Here is a 17,804-nt window from a genome sequence, read left to right as displayed (position 1 = left end):
AAAACAAAATGCAAAAACCAAAATTGCCCTTCTGACAGAGTCACCCCTGCAGAGTCACTATGGGACAAGTACGTACCTGAATGCAAGCACCAGTTTTCAGTTTGCATAAACTACACACTAGAGCCCATCGACTTGGTGGAATGTGAGACACCTTTGTGATTGGCTCCATCCTTTCTGGGCAAGCAATACTAACCTGTAAAGAAAAAAAACCAGTGCAGAAAATAGTTACCAAAGGGGAAAAAAAACCCCAAGCTCTCCATTTATATCAGAAGAAGAAAGCCATCCATTCATTTCTCTTGCTGCAAGATCTCCATGTACTCATACTTCTTAGAAAGGGACCCCAAAAGATCCCACATGCAGACAATAGTGTGGAATACTATCAGTTTAACCTGGTGACTCAAAGTTGCAATTATTCAAAACATTTGAGGCCCCTACAGCACACCCGTGTTATGAAGCAATGTCCTGATCCCAGCCAGGACAGGGTAAATTTCTGCAGTAGCCAAGAGGGAGCATGGCTAGGACCCAGAGGTTATTCTATACCAGCTCACATCCTTTTCTGAGAGTGGGAGGAAGGGCTCTCTTCTGGTCAGGTAAGTGTGATGTGAAGCCAGTGGTCAGGTAGCGTTGGCTCCGTTACTGATATTGTAGCTCTTACTGTTTGTTTTTCTTACTTCACTGCTGCTTCCAGTACATTCTTCTTTTCTTGATCCATGATTCTTACCATTTGTGCCTCAAATCCCCTCTCCAGCCTGGTGCAAGGGAGGAAGAAGTGGTGCATGGTTTGAAGTGCTTCAGTGGGAACACTAAATTGGGGAATGCCATTCTTAAACCACTATCAGTTGAGAGACTGCAGCAAGTGTTTACTCTAATTTATTTCCATTCCCTTGTGGTTTTGTTTTTGGTTTTTTTTCCCTTCTGTGCTGCTTTTACAGGTCTAACTTAAAAATTGCCAAAACACAAGCCCAGCAGAACAAAACAGGAACACTTTCCTGAAAAGTTTCTTCTACAAAATCCCTAGATCTGCTGCAGTATCTACTTCTGTCAACTCAATATTTGGCACAGAACCAGATCATTCAGCAGCCAGCTTGCTTCCCAGCTCTGCCTCTCCACTGAGCACTCCCACTGCAAGAGATAATCCTAACACACTTTCCTAACTATGGACTGTATCAAATATAATTTGAGTAAAAAAACAACAAACTTATCTTATTACAAAGCAGGATATATTGTCTTGTGCTAGTTTTCACAGATTTAGTCTGGATGATCAATTTGTCTCTGATAGACCAGATTATCGATATTACTAAAAGAAAGGGAAAAAAAAAACCAACCATATACAGACAGAATAATTTTTCCTATTTTTTTTATATTAACTTCCACATATCCATTGTGATAGAAGTTTCTCAGTTGCCTGTTGTCTATACAGGGAAATGAGGACTTTCCTCTATGATTTGGAAACCAAAACAGATATATCTATATCTGCAGACATCCCTCAGCCAATCCTGACAGGATTTATCCAAGCACAGAAACAAAAACTTGGCTAGCTCTGAATGACTAACATGCAAAACTGGGCCAGTATGAGAATGGCACATGGCAGAATATTTCAGTGGGATAACTGTCCCAAAAACACCAGTCTCCAAAAGCTTGGATTTTGACACTTCTACAACACTTTTTGAATTCAGCAGTCGTGTGCCTTGGAGGGCTACCTGGCTGAACCAAAACCACAATGCTGATACTCCACACTTTCTAAAAACAATTAATCTGAATTGAGCAGACCTGTACCTCCTGTGGTGGAAATATGGGCTTCTTCTCAAAGGGGTCAAACTTAAGAATTCAAAGAAAGGAGGTTCTTAGGTCATGCTCTGTGGCACTGTGAGGCCAGAAGAAAGCTGATGGCTAAAAAAAGCAGGGTGAGATTTGAACAACAATTATTTTGTTTTTCTAGAAAACTTTAAGAGCATTACGTTACGGTAATTTTCATAGATTAAATCTAAATGAGAGACACCCAGGAAAATCTGGGTTGGATGAATTAATTTATCATGTGATAATTAAACTGGCAACTTTACAAGAGCCAGTAGACAAAGCTGAATTTTTTAGCTTCCCTTTGGAGGTACATCATCAATCACTTGATGCACATATTCATTTTATAACCTGTTTAATCCCTATGGATGAAAAGCTTTCCTTCAGCAGACCTCCTCAGTGAGGTAGACTTACCCAAAGATAGCAGTGTTAAGTCACAGTTGCTATGCTCAGAATATTTTTGCTACTCTCTCCTTATCATGCATTGCTTTAAGGATCATTTAAGTAGGTGGAAAGAACAGCTTTGCAAGAGATTACTTGGTTCATCATTTCCACATTAGAGAAAAAAAAGATGACCAATAGTTCATGAATTAATGACATAAATGGACTCAAATAAGATAATGTTTGTTACAGTACTTCCCTCTCTGATCTGCCAAGTGCAAGCCCACATCTTCTGGAATATACTGAGTGCATGGCATTTCCAAAAGTCTTCATTAGGAAGACACTGAGATGCTTCAGAAGGTTCGGGTTTTAAAGAAGAACAGTCAGGCAATACATGATGCACTCATGAGACAGCCATGGCTAACACTTTAACCTCTTGTGGCCTTCCTATAAATTGGTGGAAAAGTGACAAGATTGTCCCTGGAACGCCTGAGTAGCTCAACAAAACCATGGTCAGTACCCTTCAGCATCAAATGTAGCTTTTTTGCTTCCAAAATGAAAGAAACTTTCATGAACCTAACTTGACCATGCTCAGAACAGCTGGATTCAAGTTGCACAGGTATTTCTGAAACAATATTGTACAAAGATTGATTGTTACCACTACACTGAGAGACAAGACTTCCCTTAAGAATTAAGGGATTGTGTCAATGTGTCAGGTTGTCTATATTCTTTTCAAAAAGAAATCAGAATCTCCAATGACTTTTTTTCTGGAGACTGAGTAATATCAGCTTTCCACTGGGCTTCCCAGCAGGAGCTGGGAATTGACACAGACCTTTTCTCTGTCCCTTTCTGCCCCCTTAAATCTCCTCTGCTCCTTCCCCAGAGGAGACTTACAAGGTCAGGAAACATTTATATTGGAAATACTGCTCTTTCAGCTTGTAATGCTGACTGTTGATACTACCCCACTTTGTAAAAGCACAAAGAGGCACTTACAGAGTCAGGTGCAATTTATTTATACTGGCCTTGTGCCACCTGCATGTTTCTGCAGAGAGGAGTCAAGGCAAAGTCCGTTTGAACTTTGCTGCTCACAAGGGATCCAGAGATCAGAAGCCAACCTTTTCATCCCCCAAGAACTCCCATTCCAAGGCAGAAATGATCCATCTGCCATAACATGTAGTAATTTTCTCCATTTCTTCAACTTGCATCAGGTTACATCTTGACTGCTATACTCTGGAGAAGTTCTAAGAGTGGGAGAGAGTGAAGACAATGGGTTGTTGAAGCCTATTATCATGTTATGCACATGATCAATCACCCTGCTGTCCTATTCTTCCCTGCTGACTGTGCCACCAGCAACTGCAGCAGTACACAAGGATCTGCATCAGTGATCGGGAAGGGCAGCCCAGTAGCTTGAGCACAGCTACTCGCAACAGCTGCTCAGGACAGTCAATTTTATCTTCCCTCTACAGCCAGGGGAGTGTTATCACTTTCTGCTTCAGCTAACACCACACTGACTGGCAGAGGACATACCTGTAATAGGTTATCTAAGGCAGAGAAACACCTTGAATTTCAAAACACTCAATACAGGTTTTCTGATATCAGCGTTTCCTTTTTTGATTTTTTTTTAAATTTTTTTTAATTTAGAAGAACGCCTTTTAAAAAACCATGAAATAGACCACATATTTACACTAAAGCAAAGTAAAGGCAGAAGAAAAAGAGGATATAAACCAATGAGTACTCTTTGGAAAGTAAAATCCTTCAATCATCCCAATTAGTCAAGGGAGCAAAAAGAAAGCCTGTAAAGAGCATTAACTCCCAAGGAAGGCACGGAAGAAAAAAAGATTTCAAGACAGTGTTGAATGAATTAATGCAGGAGAATACCTGGCACAATTGACTGCAACAATGCTAGACTACACTTGGTGACTCATGGAGCCTCTCTGAAGCTTTTGCCACAAGACAGAAATGTTTATAGCCCCTTCCTCCCTGCTTTCTGCCTTGCTTCACTTTGTTAGGGCCTCATGAGGAAATACCAGTGACTTTATAATTAACGTTTCCTTTAGGGAGTTCCAGCATGCTAGTACCTTAGAAGAAAAAGAAAAAAAAATAGATACATGAAAATATACATTCTCCCCTAAAGCATCCATCCCTGGGTCTTCAAACTCTGTCTTTCTTGCCCCTGCAGCACATAAGGCCATTCCAAACAGAAAATGACGTGCCATTTTAGTACAGATTTACAAGGGGTTTTCCTGGCTTCTCTGGTAACTGAATTGCTTTACAAGTGACTACACACGAGTCCAAGAGAATGGATCCAAGAAGCATTTCCCATGCCTGCAGGCATGTACAACCTCTTCACTATGCCTGACACTCTTGGCATTGGTGTGGAGAGGAGCTGTCCAAAACCTGGAATCACTGAATGGGCTGTGGAAACAGCTGGATTCAAGCTCTCCCACCCCGGGTGTCCCCCAGTAGCTTCTCTTCCTCAGCCACAGGAACAGAGCCTGGGCAGGCAAAAAGCCAGGGTGTGCTTCCTGCCCAGCCATCACCACCTTCCCAAACTTCACTGTTCCTTTTCTGCTGATGAGAACAGCAAGGCAACCACATGCAGAATGGACCTCTTAGAAAAACCAGTCAGCTCAGAGCCAGGAAAGCTGCCAGGCAAGACACTTCATAAGCGCAAGAGAAGTAATTTTTTTAAAAAATAAATATTTTTTGGGTTATATTTCAACTCCTCTCTCCTTGTAGTTTCTGTCATCACTTTCACCTTCAAGTAGGCCTGAAAGGAAAAGTGCAGCTGCAAAGATAATCTCCTTAAGAAGCAGATATATGTGCCTGAGACAACTAAAAATTACACATTATATCCGGTTGCTAAGTCAAAATAAACCAAACGAAAATCTTAACATCTTCCTCAAAGTTGTGCACACATCAGACCTGTCTGCACTTGGGAGCAGAAAATTCAGCACATACTGTATCCTTGATTTTATGGTGCTGACAGATCTGGCTCCTGTCTCACATTAAACCACCCACCATAATGGATTTGTGAATCTTACCAAGAATAAAACATAAATATCCCAAGTGCAAAATTAAACACAAACTCCATCTATACCTAAGTGAACTTTCTGTTTTACAGAACTACACTGTGATGCTAAACTTGATTCAAAATGGAGGAGGAAGTGTAAAACTTGATTATTAAACTCTCCATATACGTTATGCACAGCCTTTATTTATAAGGTGTATATAACAAGGAGATAAAAATTCTCATCTCCCCACCATTCAGAAAAATTCTAATTCAAAGAAAATTTAAGTACAAATTGCAGCATACATCCTATAGGAATAATGCAGTGCAGGCAACCTTTAAGCAAACAAACACAACTCTGAAAAAAGTGGAGGTACTCGTGCAAATTACAAATGTATCCAAGCACACAAATTCATTAAAAAATATGAGACAATGAAGCTGCAGTTGTAAGATACAGCTTATATCAGTGGCTCTTTCTAGCAGGCCACATATACCATGATGACACCAAGAAGCGATTGTTGAATAAATGGAGGTGACAAAGTGACTCATTAGTAGAATACAACCTTGACTCTCACCCAGACTTCACAGAGTGAGCAGCCCTATCAAAATAAGGCCCTGTTTTACGTCAAAGACCTTAAATCATGAGAATGCAAAAAGGCAGAGAATGGAACAAGAAGGGGAAGACGGGAGAGAACTTAGGGTTTTACCTCTGGAATCCAAAGTGCACAGCTCACATGTGCCCACTTGGTCCCTGTCCTGGTAGCTTTCATGGCACCTCCTCTTTTAGGACAGAGGAGGCACTGAGGATGTATTCCCAGGACACAGGTACGACACAGCCAGCTCCCTTCAGGTACTTTTAAGATTCCATAGCAAGCCTTGGAGAAAAAGAGGTATTGGAATCATTGTGTTGAAATTATTTCACACACAAGCATTCATATTCACACAGAGCAAAGCTTTCAAAAAGTAAAGGCACAATCTGGCCTTCACTTAGTCTGTGATTTCTTTACCTTAAATGAGTCAATTAATCCAAGGAGAAACAGCCTCAAAAGCAATAGTTTTCACACCTGTTTTTAAAACATATCCATTGAGACTGCACAACAGCACTGGTGTTACAAACCTTCACCTTTGCTTTTAGGGAGTTTTAAATTTCTGAAGTAAACAATAGAGATACTCCTTTAAATTAGCTTCTGTAACACTTTCTAAATCACAATTTCCTACTGCTAAAAATGCAACACTCTAACATAATTCTATTTAGGGATAGGGATATGAGCTGTTTGACTGAAAATCATTTCCTGTAATGTTTGTGGTTACAGTTCTGTGAAATTTAAATATTTACATAATATTGCAACAAAGATTACAGCATACACTGGAATTATAAGATGCTGGGTTTTACACTTATTTCCCAAGTATTCTATTTAACCACATGGAAAATGAGAGATTTCTTAAGTTTTGCTAGGTTTGAGAATTAAAATTTAAAAAGGAAAATAAATAGTTTAGGTTCAAATTCAAATTCCTCGTGGTTCTTAATGGAGCCAATGGTGGATCCTGCTGTACATACATATCCCTCCTACCTCATGAAGCTGAGCTATCTGAAATCACTGGCTCCCACCAAGGTCTAATTTCACTCAACCACTCCAAATAAAAGTTTTATCAAAAAGGCATATATGACAGGAAATCTTAAAATTTCTAACACTCTCTCTGGTAATGATAACATTAAAAGACTTAAAAGAATGGGATCAGTAGTTGTAACCATTCTTTCAGATTAAATCTACTATAAAATTCCCATCCTTACCTTCCCAGACTTCTGTTTATGAAATTTCAGTATTTAATATTAAACAATATCATAAAACACTGCATATTTATGTCAAGCTTGTAGGGAGGGGGACTTCCCTGAATTAAATGCAGCAAGACTGACTAACTTACAATTCCTGTTGTAGTAAAAGTCCAACAGGGGGAGCTGCAATCCAAATTTTACAAGTGTTCTTTTGCTCCTCTGTGGCATATTCCCACCTGAATTCTTTCTGTTACTAGAGCAGAAGTGGCAGTACATCTAAGATCAGATCTAGGGTGTTGGAAATGGACTGAAACTATTTTCTAATTTTAACTGGTAAGCAAAGGATGCCCAGACTACTAAAACAGTAATTTCACAACATGGTTGAGCCAGCACAACAGGGTACCATGAAGGAGGAATTTTCTCACACTCCTCCTCCCCTCCACCTCCAAACTTGTGATGACAAACAGACCTGAGGCTACTTGTTGAACCAAAGCTGATCCAGATTAAAAATGAAACAAGTTGTTGTTATAGTTAGGCTTTGCTCTAGCCCAGACACACTCCAGCTTGTTTCAGGCAGATCCAGCACAGGGAAGAGTGAGGGGCAAGGAGGCAGCAGACCATCAACTCAAGCTCAGCTGTCAGGAGACAACCATGAGCCTTTGGCTGCAAATCCATCATTACTCCTTAACAGGCACAAGCAAGGACTGAAGCAGGCAGCTCAGCTGCCAGCCATATTCCTGTCACTGGCCACCTTACTGCCAACTCAGGCTCACAGGCTGCTTCACACAGGGACTCAGGTCAGGAAAGCAGTCGAGCTGGAAGCCAGCCCACTGTGAGCAGGGAGGTGACAGGTCTTTTTTTGGACAGATATTTTCCAATTATTACTTGCAATCAGTACAAAAACACATTTAAAAAAAAAAAAAAAGAACTATCTTGGTCTCTTTTCAATTTGTAGCAAAACTCCCTTGCAGAACAGGATGCACAAAAACTACAGGATTCATACCCCTTTTCTGATTATAAGGATACCTTTACCTGACTATGCTGAGCTCAGGCAGTGTAACGTCTTGACTACATCTGAAATACTATAAACATGAGCACCATTCAGACTGAGACCATGATTTTTGCAGGTGCTGATGGCTTCTGAAAAAGATCACTCTATTAAGTGCCTACATATGGTTCCAGATGGCTAAATTTGGACAGCCTATGTCTGACTAAATAAGTAGTCAGTAAAGGAAAAAAAAAAGCTCTGAAACAAATGATCTTTAGATTTCTCACAAACAGGCAAGCCAGTATTTCCTGTCCTGTTTATCTTCCAAAGCAGATTTAGTAATAGGAGGAACAATTATTTACAGTCACAGAGGAAATACTTTCACGTCCCAAAAACTCACTTTGCATTCCTGCTAGACTGTAGCTGTCCACTTATTAACTATGCAAGGCCACTTAATCTACTGTAATTGTTATAGTCCAAAAATTCACCTCAGTATCGCACCACCCTTCATATGCAGAAAACCGCAAAGTCCTCCACTTAGCATTTAACATCCCTTCACATTCCACATTTGCCTGGGTAAACTTAAACCAGAGGAGAGTGTCAGTGTTTCTGCAGGCACTAACCTGATGGACACAAATGTTACACTTGTCACAGAACACCATGTCATTCCCATCTTCGCTGTCCGGGGACCGGCACACATCACAGATGACGTCCTCATCATACTCGATCCCCAGCCCTTCTTCGGTCTCGATGGCGTGATTCATGTTCTCATGGCACTGCCGCTCCAGCACTTCAATTGTCTTTTCCATTGTGTTCTCATCCAGGAGCCCACATCCTACAACAGAGAAAGGGAAGGGCAATTAGAGGACAGTCAGATGCTTCTGAGTCAGAGAAGCAGGAAGAGAAAAAAGACAACTTCTAGCAACTAATGCAGTAGACACAGCACCTAAAAATAAAATAAAAATAGACAAGATTTTTCACTCACAGACTAATTATAACATTAACATTGTTTTATAAATACAAGCAGAACTACTACTTGAATAAAAATTTTACACAAACCACAAGGCTGCACCTGGAAGAAAACACTGCAGCATAAAAGACAGCAGTTGTTCAAACTGCTGGCTGTTCTCATACAACCCTTCCTGCACCTCTGTAATTTTACTAAACACTAGTGAAATCCAAAAATCACACAATGTGCTCTCCTGAAGACTAATGCCCTAGGAAACAAAACTTATCAAGAATACTTCATATCTTATAATGAAAGTTGCACCATCCAGGATTTCTAAGTCCATTGTGATGAAGTGATCAAAACATGATGATTATGAAAAGTGGTTTTATTTTTCTGATTTTTAAAAAAAAAATAAAATAGTAGATAAATATACTGTTGCAATCCATACTATCTGTTCATGTGAACACTACACACGCTATATATACACTCATCACTAATCAAACTTTAAAAGTATTTGCTATGAGATTGGCCCTCAGCTTGCAGCTTCAGGACATACACTGCATTATAAACTCCATGATGTTCACAGCTACTAGACATCTCCAAATTGCATCTCATCAAAATCCTTGCTCAAAAATGATCATGATGGTCACAGCTTATGATTTACTCAGGCCTTCAATGTTGGGATATTCGCATCACACTAATTCCAGAGGCTAATATTTTAACTAAGGCTACTAATTGTGATTCCTCGTTACAAACAATAAACAGGGAGAGTAATGCCTAGTACTTTCTCATTGCCTGAATTAAATGAATTACCAAATCGTTCAGGTGGGAAGGGTCCTACAGAGGGCTTCAGCCTCTGCCTGGGCTCCAAGCAGAGTCAACAGGAAATCCAAAAAGCTGTTGCTTAAGAGATCTATGTAGTCATATCTTGAAAATCTCCATGGATGGAGATCTGCCCCCTTGAAAAGCTAACAACTTTTGCTTACAGCATTCCTGTACGCCTGGGAAGTTATTGTCCTTGCTTCTACTTACGTGCATCCTTTGGCACTCGAGCTCAGTCATGAGCTCCCTACTTCACCAAAACAGTCTCCCAACACATCTACTCATTTTCCTGAATGTATAATTGGAACTTTCCTGTGCTTGGAGGACAGTGTTCTTGAAGCCCTGCTAGCTCTCTTCAGTAATCCCACCCTTCAGAGCTGCCTCCCAGATGCCACCCAGTTACCTAAGTAGAAACATGCCATCCTGAAGTCCAGGACCAGAAAAACTACTTCCACTCCTCACTCCCCTCTGGATCTCAGTCACCACTATTTCACTGCTGTTACAGACAATGCTGCCATTGATTATCACTACTCTACCAGTACTTCTTATTTTATTAACAGCAAATGCAGGAAATGCCTACCTGTCCTTCCTAAAGGACCTACAATCACCCATGGAAGAATACTAGCCACACAGGCTATTCCACCACAATTCAGTTATTCCAGTGATAATTCCAGTATTATTTTCCATAGCTCACTCCTGCTCATAGACCTCTGTACCCACAACTTGCATGGCAAAAGAAAGTTTACTTAGCTGATTTTGAATGGGCTAACATGTGTGAAACTTAATTACTCTGTTGAAAACCCAGCATGCAAGTTCCTCAGAACTCTGAATTCGTAGATATGTTCCAAGTTCAAGAAATGGAAACATCTGCTTTCCCTACATAAAATCTTTAACTTTTGAAGTCCTAAAATTAATTCCACCTGGCGTAGGCTTTTTCTCTCCTGCCTCTGTCTGCAGAAGTTGCAGATGATTTTGGACATCAAGAAATTTTTAGGTACAACAGGTAAAATAAAAAACGTTAACAGATCAAGAAAGTAATTCCGTTTTTAGCTCCTGTTTCTCTTAGCATTTCCATTCAACTCTCATTCAGCAATCTTTCAGAGACCTTACACAGCAGACCACTCAACAACAAAAAACTCAAACAGCAAAAATTAAGTGCAGCTTTTAAAATGAGAACATGTTGTGGAATTACCCATTTCTGTAAGCTCCTCATTTAGCTCCTGGAGCCAAAAGATGTCCATGTCATCCAAGTCATAGCGACACACAGATTCTGCTAGTTCCAAAATGTTGATGTAACCTGGTTCTGTGGGTTCTTGGCTGGAACAGTGGATGTATTTCCTGGGTCGTGTATACAGTACTTCTTTTACCTTTTCTGCTACAACCCTGTGAGTGAAAACAAACAAACAAAAAAATACTTACAGTTTTTTAAGACCCATCCTTGAAAGACATAAAATATTTGCTGTAAGTGCAAAGAAAGCTGGGGTTTCACAGATTTTAAACCAACCAGAAAGTACAGTCAGCCTAGGGAGACAGGATTCTCGAAATGTCATTTTTTCGCCCAAAATGTTCCAAGGTTTACTACATATACAAAACCCTTTTTAAAATGTAAGCTTGTCCATACAACTTCAATTTAACAAATGTTACTGGTATGACAAAGTTACTGTTTCTGAAACCTACAGAAAGTACTACGCACAAAACCGATACAATCTTTGTCCTATATTCTTCCTAAATGATATAAGGAAATCTTGCCAACTGATGTCTTGAAAACACCACCCTTTCCATGAGAGCTTACTGTAGTAATTCCACTGTAGTGCCTGTGTGTGTGTGTGGGGGGGGGAAATCCTTGCTCTCCATTTGGGATACTCAGTCGACCCTTATTTTGTAAATGACAACTTATCCACATTACAAATACATTATTTTTGTTATGCAAGAAACATTCTGATGCCAAGCAAAAATGTAAAGGGGTAAAGTCATCCAAGAAGCAACGGAGAAAAAGATTTGTGTTTCTTCTGTTGTTTCTTTCAAGTATTTTCAGAGATAAAACTCTGTGTTTAATTGGTTTGATTTTGGAATGGAAAGAATAATCTGAAGATAAAGTTCAATCTTTCTCTGAATTCAATGCAAAAAGCCCTACACGTGGAAGGAAGCCAGAGAGATATAGAATGGAACAGTGCCATGCATGAGCAGCTCTACATGCTTTCTGGAGCTCACCCTTCACGGGACAAGGAAAAGATAAAAACTCTAGAAAATAAGGCAGAAAATAAGGAGGAGGCAGCTGTCAAACTGTATCCCACAGAATTCTAACTGGACAATATGGATTATCAATGTTAGCACAAACAATGTCCTTCTGCCATTCTTCATCCCCCTTTACCCTGCTCATTTTTTCCTCTAATTCTCTTGTGAGCTTTTCTTTCTTCTGGTCCAATATTTTCCTCTAATATAATACTGGTGGTACGAGCTGCAATATACTTATTTTTAATAACTTGATAGTGACAATAGCATCAGTGGAAATTAAATTATGCTGGCTCAGCACTTGCACCAGACAATTCATTTATCTTTGTCTCGAAAAGCACGCTGGCATTAACCTTTGTGTGTTGAAACACTTTGTTTCTACCAGGAAGGGCTGCAGGACTACAGTGCTAGGTTTCTCTAGCCTAAACACAGTGTGAGAGAACAGAAGATTCTTTATCTATCTTCAGAATCTGAGATCACTGAACTTCTATAATGTTAAACAGCCAACTGTGGTGAGAGAAGGTAGAAAAGGTTAAAACATTGAGAATAACCAAAATTAGATTATATAAACAAATGAGAAATTTTATCAGGTATCAGTGATTACTGCATGCCTAGTGCTCTATATCATCATGCAGTGTAGGGAAACCTTTCAAGTAATATGCATAAGATATGGGTTTATTTTTAATTTATTCAACTCCCCATGCTGAAATAAAAAACAGTTTTTAATCCATAACACCATGTGCCTGAGGAAAAAAGATCTCTTTACACTCACAATGTAGATACTGTAACAGTGTGCAGACAGAATGAGATCTGGACTGAAACACCACAGAAATGTTTTCCAAATTGGCACTTGTGGTTTAAGAACATGTCTGAAGGCTGCTACACTGAAGATTTAAACATACCAACAGAGAAAATCTGACAGCACTTAGAAACTTGGTTTTGAGAGACCATCTTCTCTGAGCTGCCATTTTGTAGACATGATCCATGTCTGATCAGCAATACCTGAGAGAAGGCTGCGGAATAGTTTCTGGACTGGCTGGAACCTGAACCCCTTTCTCCCATTCTTGTTTCCACGTGTCCGCAAAGACGTAATACTCATCAGGGTTGACATGGTGAGAATCTGGGAGTTTCATGGCACTAATGAGATCCTTGCGGAACACCTGCGGGAGAGTGCAAAGATGGATTTGAGAAAGAGCATTGTGTTAAAGAATGTGGCAGGTATTTTTCTTATCTCCACTGAAACAGTGCATATACATCAATACTTTTTTTTTTTTAAGAGTATCAACACAAATCAGTTTGAAACTACCAAGACTATTAATTTTTAGTGTATTAGGTACAGTATGATAAGAAGTTTACACTAATTCAAAACCATGCTGCTGCTGCCCAAAGGCTAACCAGAAGGAAGAAGTTTTTTTACAGGTAACCAGAGAGAGGAGAAAGGAAGTCTGCATCTGATTGAAGACTCCTCACCATATTTTCAATCAGCTTATTGTCAGCCTATAGGTTGTACCCTAACTTAGACACAAGGTAGGATATCCTTTTCTTTCACTCAGTTCAGGCACTTTAAACTGTCATATTCATCATGGGCTACAAACAGTTGCCATGGCAAAACTGATGGATAGGCACTTGCTCATTTATTAAAACCACTTGAAGTTTTATTGGTTGGGATCTCTGAGATCAAGATGAACAGCTGCCTTTGCTGGAACACAAGACCTGTGCTGCTCTGTGTGTAAGCAGTGATGGACAAAATCCAGCCTCAGCATCTTTCAGCAAACCTATACTATAAAACACCACCTTCATACAAAGCAAATCATAGCAGCAGATCTTCAGCCATAACACCTGGCTCCAGAGAGTTAAGTTTTTACAAGCATGTAAACATGATTATCAGTCATCTCAAAGCTTACTTAATGTCAGTATCTGTCAACTACAGGTGCATACAATTTAAATAAAGGGCACATTTATCTTCTGTGGGCTTCTTCCTCCACTGCTACACTGCACCAGCTTAATGTTCAGTAAAGCAAAACAGTAACTGTGACTTGGTTTTAGGGAGACATTGCAACTAATTAACTGTATTACTGTAATAAGAAATCAAATCCTCAAAGGGCCATAAAATGAAATGGAAAATATCCCTGCAGTAAGTTGTGACAGGTTGAATTCTCTTCTTACCAATTCAGTTTTATAACCAGAAGAGTAATAAACAATCTCTGAGCCCAATATCTTCATGTACCCTTTTCAATTCGACAGTACCAGACCAGTTATTGCCTACTGCAAAAATTCTCAGCTGTTCTTGGAAACCATCTAGTAAATATTACTCTGAAAGTCTCTGTGCTAAACAGGTATTGAAATAGCTGCTGGTGACCTGGAACATCAGTGTTACTTCATTATGTTCTACAACTGCATCTCATATGGGCGGCCAGGAGAGCAAGCTGACCAAGGGTACTCAAACCCACAGACTCAAGGGTCTTGTATTTGCTATTAATGTGTTACCTGCCTTGGTTCAGAACAGACTGTTCACTGCTGCCTTCTGTATAAAACTCCTCAGGTAACTAACAGGCCTGTATTTCAAATCTGAATGTCAAGAGTGAAAGCATTGAGACTGCAAGCATCCGGGGGTTTTTTCTTCCAAGCACTATATGTACACACCAAAATAAAATGTAACATTATTTATGCTACTTAAAGGGCATTTTAGTTTTCTGTGCTGCAGGTACAAAGCCAGAATTATTAGTAACACTAACAGGGTACAATTCCAAAGCACTGGAAGGGAAAAGTATGATACAGGGGAAGTGCAATGACTGCTTTAATTACCAGAAAATATATTTCTCAAATCTTATCTGAGGTAAGTGCTTTACAAACTACCTTTTAAGCCACTGACAGAATATAAAAGTGAAGTATTTCCTATCAAACCCACTATTTCTTAACCACTAGATGAAAAATGGTATTAAAGGCATCAGTATTCCAACTACATTGCTTAGCAGCAAATCTTCTGATGATCCATTATGTATGCAAACTGTATCTGTATTTTTAGAGCACAAACCCACTGGAGCATGAACTTCTTCTGGGTTTCTTTTGACTGTTGGAAGTACTGCCCACACCATCACCATACCATAACATTAAGTTCTCTGCTTCAGATTTCTACAGTTTACAGTATAGGTACCACTGAAGGTCAAAGATTTAATCAATAAAAAGATAACTGTTGAAACCTTAAGGGACTCCAAAACTCGGCTAAGACTTCCTAAGAATTGCCTGTTCATACTTGTGATTAACAGTGCAATTGAGGATTTCTTGCAGACACTTGGAATCATTACAATCTTTAGCTCTAGTCATTCTTCATTTCTTCACATGTGGCAAAGCAGGGTCTTCCAACAGTAAAATACTCCCAGAGGGCAACATATGAGAATACTCAATCTGTATTTCTTTCATTGTGGAAGTAAACCAAAACACTCAGGGGACCCAAAGAGAGTTTTCTGACAAATCAAGTAAATTCTGCTTCAGCAGTCAGCCTCAAGGCTACGAACTAAGCTATCTACACAAAGAGCAGCACACATGCCTTCAGGATTTAGATAGCCAGCTTCTCCTCATGGTTGTTTCTTTCCAACATTTATTTGAAAAACAAATAAATGCTGCTCCTTTACTAACTGTGTCCAGAGAACAACAGCTTGTCTGCTCTACAGCACGCACTCTCCCCTCCTGGCAAGAACCACCTGCATTTCCAGTTAGCCCATGAAGCTCAGCTCATCTTTCAATCACCCCAGAGCAGTTCTGCTTCTTACCTTATATAAAGCACACCCCTTCAACTTTATTTTAACATCACCTGTAGTATCATATATATTGAAAATACCTGAAAAATGAGCATGCCAAGGCTCATCCAGAAACATCACTCTTTACAACCAGACTCAGCTGTCTTTAGCACACAACAGAACAAGGCCTTGCAGAGCTGAGCTATAACCAAGTGCAGCTCCCAGAGCCACACAGAAGTGGGAAACTCCCCCACCAGTCAGAGCATTCCACAGTAGTTACTGTGTGACAGTGGGATTTATTAAAAATAATTTTTAGCAAAGAGAGCATGAAAGTACAAACGAGTTTTAACCTTACCATGTAAGACTGCTCGGTCTGAACTTCAAATTTCATTTTGCTGCCAGGAATTTTTAGCTTCAACCACAAACAGTGCAGCACTTGAGTAAATTACATCAATGAAATGTGTCTGCTTATGTCATCATTGTCTCATAATCTAATTGTTACCATTTCATTGAGAACTTCTATTATGTATTTCATGCTTTAGAACTGGGGCTTAAATCTGGAACAAAAGACCTTGTTCTTTAGTCATGTTGGGGTTTTAAGCCCAGCTGGAAATTAATTACTCAGCCACTTGCTCAAATCCTTCCCTGTCTTCCCCCAAACCCGGTGGAATGGGGAGTAGAATCAAAGTAAAATTTCTATATTGAGATAAGAACAGTTTAATAATTGAAAATAAAGTAAAATACAATAATAATGGTACATAATAGTAACAATAATAATAATAAAAAGGAAAAACTCAAACAAGTGATGCACAATACAGTTGCTCACCACCCGCTGACCAATGCCAGACCCCGCTTCCCAAACCCAGATCAGCCTTCCTTCTGGGCAATTCCCCTAGTTTATATAACAATTCTATGGTGTGGAATATATCCCTTTGGTCAGTTTGGGTCACCTGTCCCAGGTATGCTCCCTCCCAGTCTTTTTCCTTTTGTGGTTTGTTTATTTTTTAATGCAAACCTCCTCCCTGACAGAGCATGAGACACATAAAAAGAGAAAAGTCCTTGACTTGGGATAAACACGAATTACCAAATAACCAAAGCATCACTGTGTTATCAACACCATATTAATTCCAACTCCAAAACACAGCACTGCAACAGCTACTGAGAAGAAATTAGCTTTACCCTCATTGAAAGCAGGACAGGTCAACATTAGTGGGTTGCTCTGCAGAAGTCAGCCTGCTTTTGCTGAGGAAATGAGAACCTCCCAGTCAGCTCTGCAGACACATTGCCATCTAAAAAGCCTTTAAAAGCCAAATTCTACAAAGTCTTGAGAAATATGGATGCTCTGCTCCTCCAAAGCACTAATACAAGAAACAACAATATCAAAGACAAAGTTTGCACATTATATTTGTTTTTCAGACTTCTGAGTCCTATTTGGAAATTATGTTAGAAGAGTATGTCCAAGAAAAAGTAACTTCTCAGAATTTATTTTAAAATGTTTCACCAAAAGCCATCTATGATTTGAACCCAAACTCCTCCTGGAAGCACTCTACGGAAATGCAAATATAATCATCCTCACTGGACCATGTTGTGCTTACTCTGAATAAATCAGGCTGTGAAACAAAGAATACAATTTTGCACGAAGTATCCTTATCTATTAAAGATATCAGGGAGAATACAAGTAATGCTATACTAGCACTGAAAACAGAGAATGGTCTTGACAATAAAATGGCCTTCTACAAAGCCCACCTTTGATGAACAATTCAAATATCAGATCTGCACAGACTGCTAGGCACCTTCTGTTCATGACCACTGCAAACTTAAAATCACATAAAGAAAAAAGTGAGTGAAATACCTTTTCCAATACCCCTCTGTAAGCTACTACTGAGGCTGATTGATGCCACTGCTCATTCACCATGTCTTGCCCAAACGCATGTGTGAGGAAAAAGAAATGGATTGTGCCATCTCTTAAAAATTAACTGTTAGCCAATACTTCTTTCTTGTGACACTCTCCATGCTTTCAAGTACTTTGATCAACTGCTTACAGACAGACTCCCAGCACGGGTAAGTCACGTGTCACAGGTATCTAGGCCATGACTGGGAACCACATATCCAAGGCT

General features: G+C 39.6%; 1 protein-coding gene across 2 annotated transcripts in view; it reads right to left on the bottom strand.

Moving 5' to 3' along the window:
• Window positions 1-17,804, bottom strand: part of JADE3 (jade family PHD finger 3) — a 64,109-nt gene that overhangs the window by 7,636 nt on the left and 38,669 nt on the right. For both annotated transcript variants that reach the window (XM_084226137.1, XM_084226136.1), the window contains 5 exons: window positions 12,953-13,110; window positions 10,911-11,101; window positions 8,571-8,782; window positions 5,893-6,060; window positions 77-193 (listed from right to left, as the gene is read on the bottom strand). In XM_084226137.1, coding sequence (XP_084082263.1) covers window positions 77-193; window positions 5,893-6,060; window positions 8,571-8,782; window positions 10,911-11,101; window positions 12,953-13,110 — 846 coding nt within the window. The remainder of the gene's footprint in view (window positions 1-76; window positions 194-5,892; window positions 6,061-8,570; window positions 8,783-10,910; window positions 11,102-12,952; window positions 13,111-17,804) is intronic.

This window comes from Fringilla coelebs, assembly GCF_963513975.1.
Source record: "Fringilla coelebs genome assembly, chromosome: 2".
Classification (NCBI taxonomy): domain Eukaryota; kingdom Metazoa; phylum Chordata; class Aves; order Passeriformes; family Fringillidae; genus Fringilla; species Fringilla coelebs.
The sequence above is the reverse complement of the archived record's forward strand: the minus strand, read 5'-3'. Positions and strand labels throughout refer to the sequence as shown.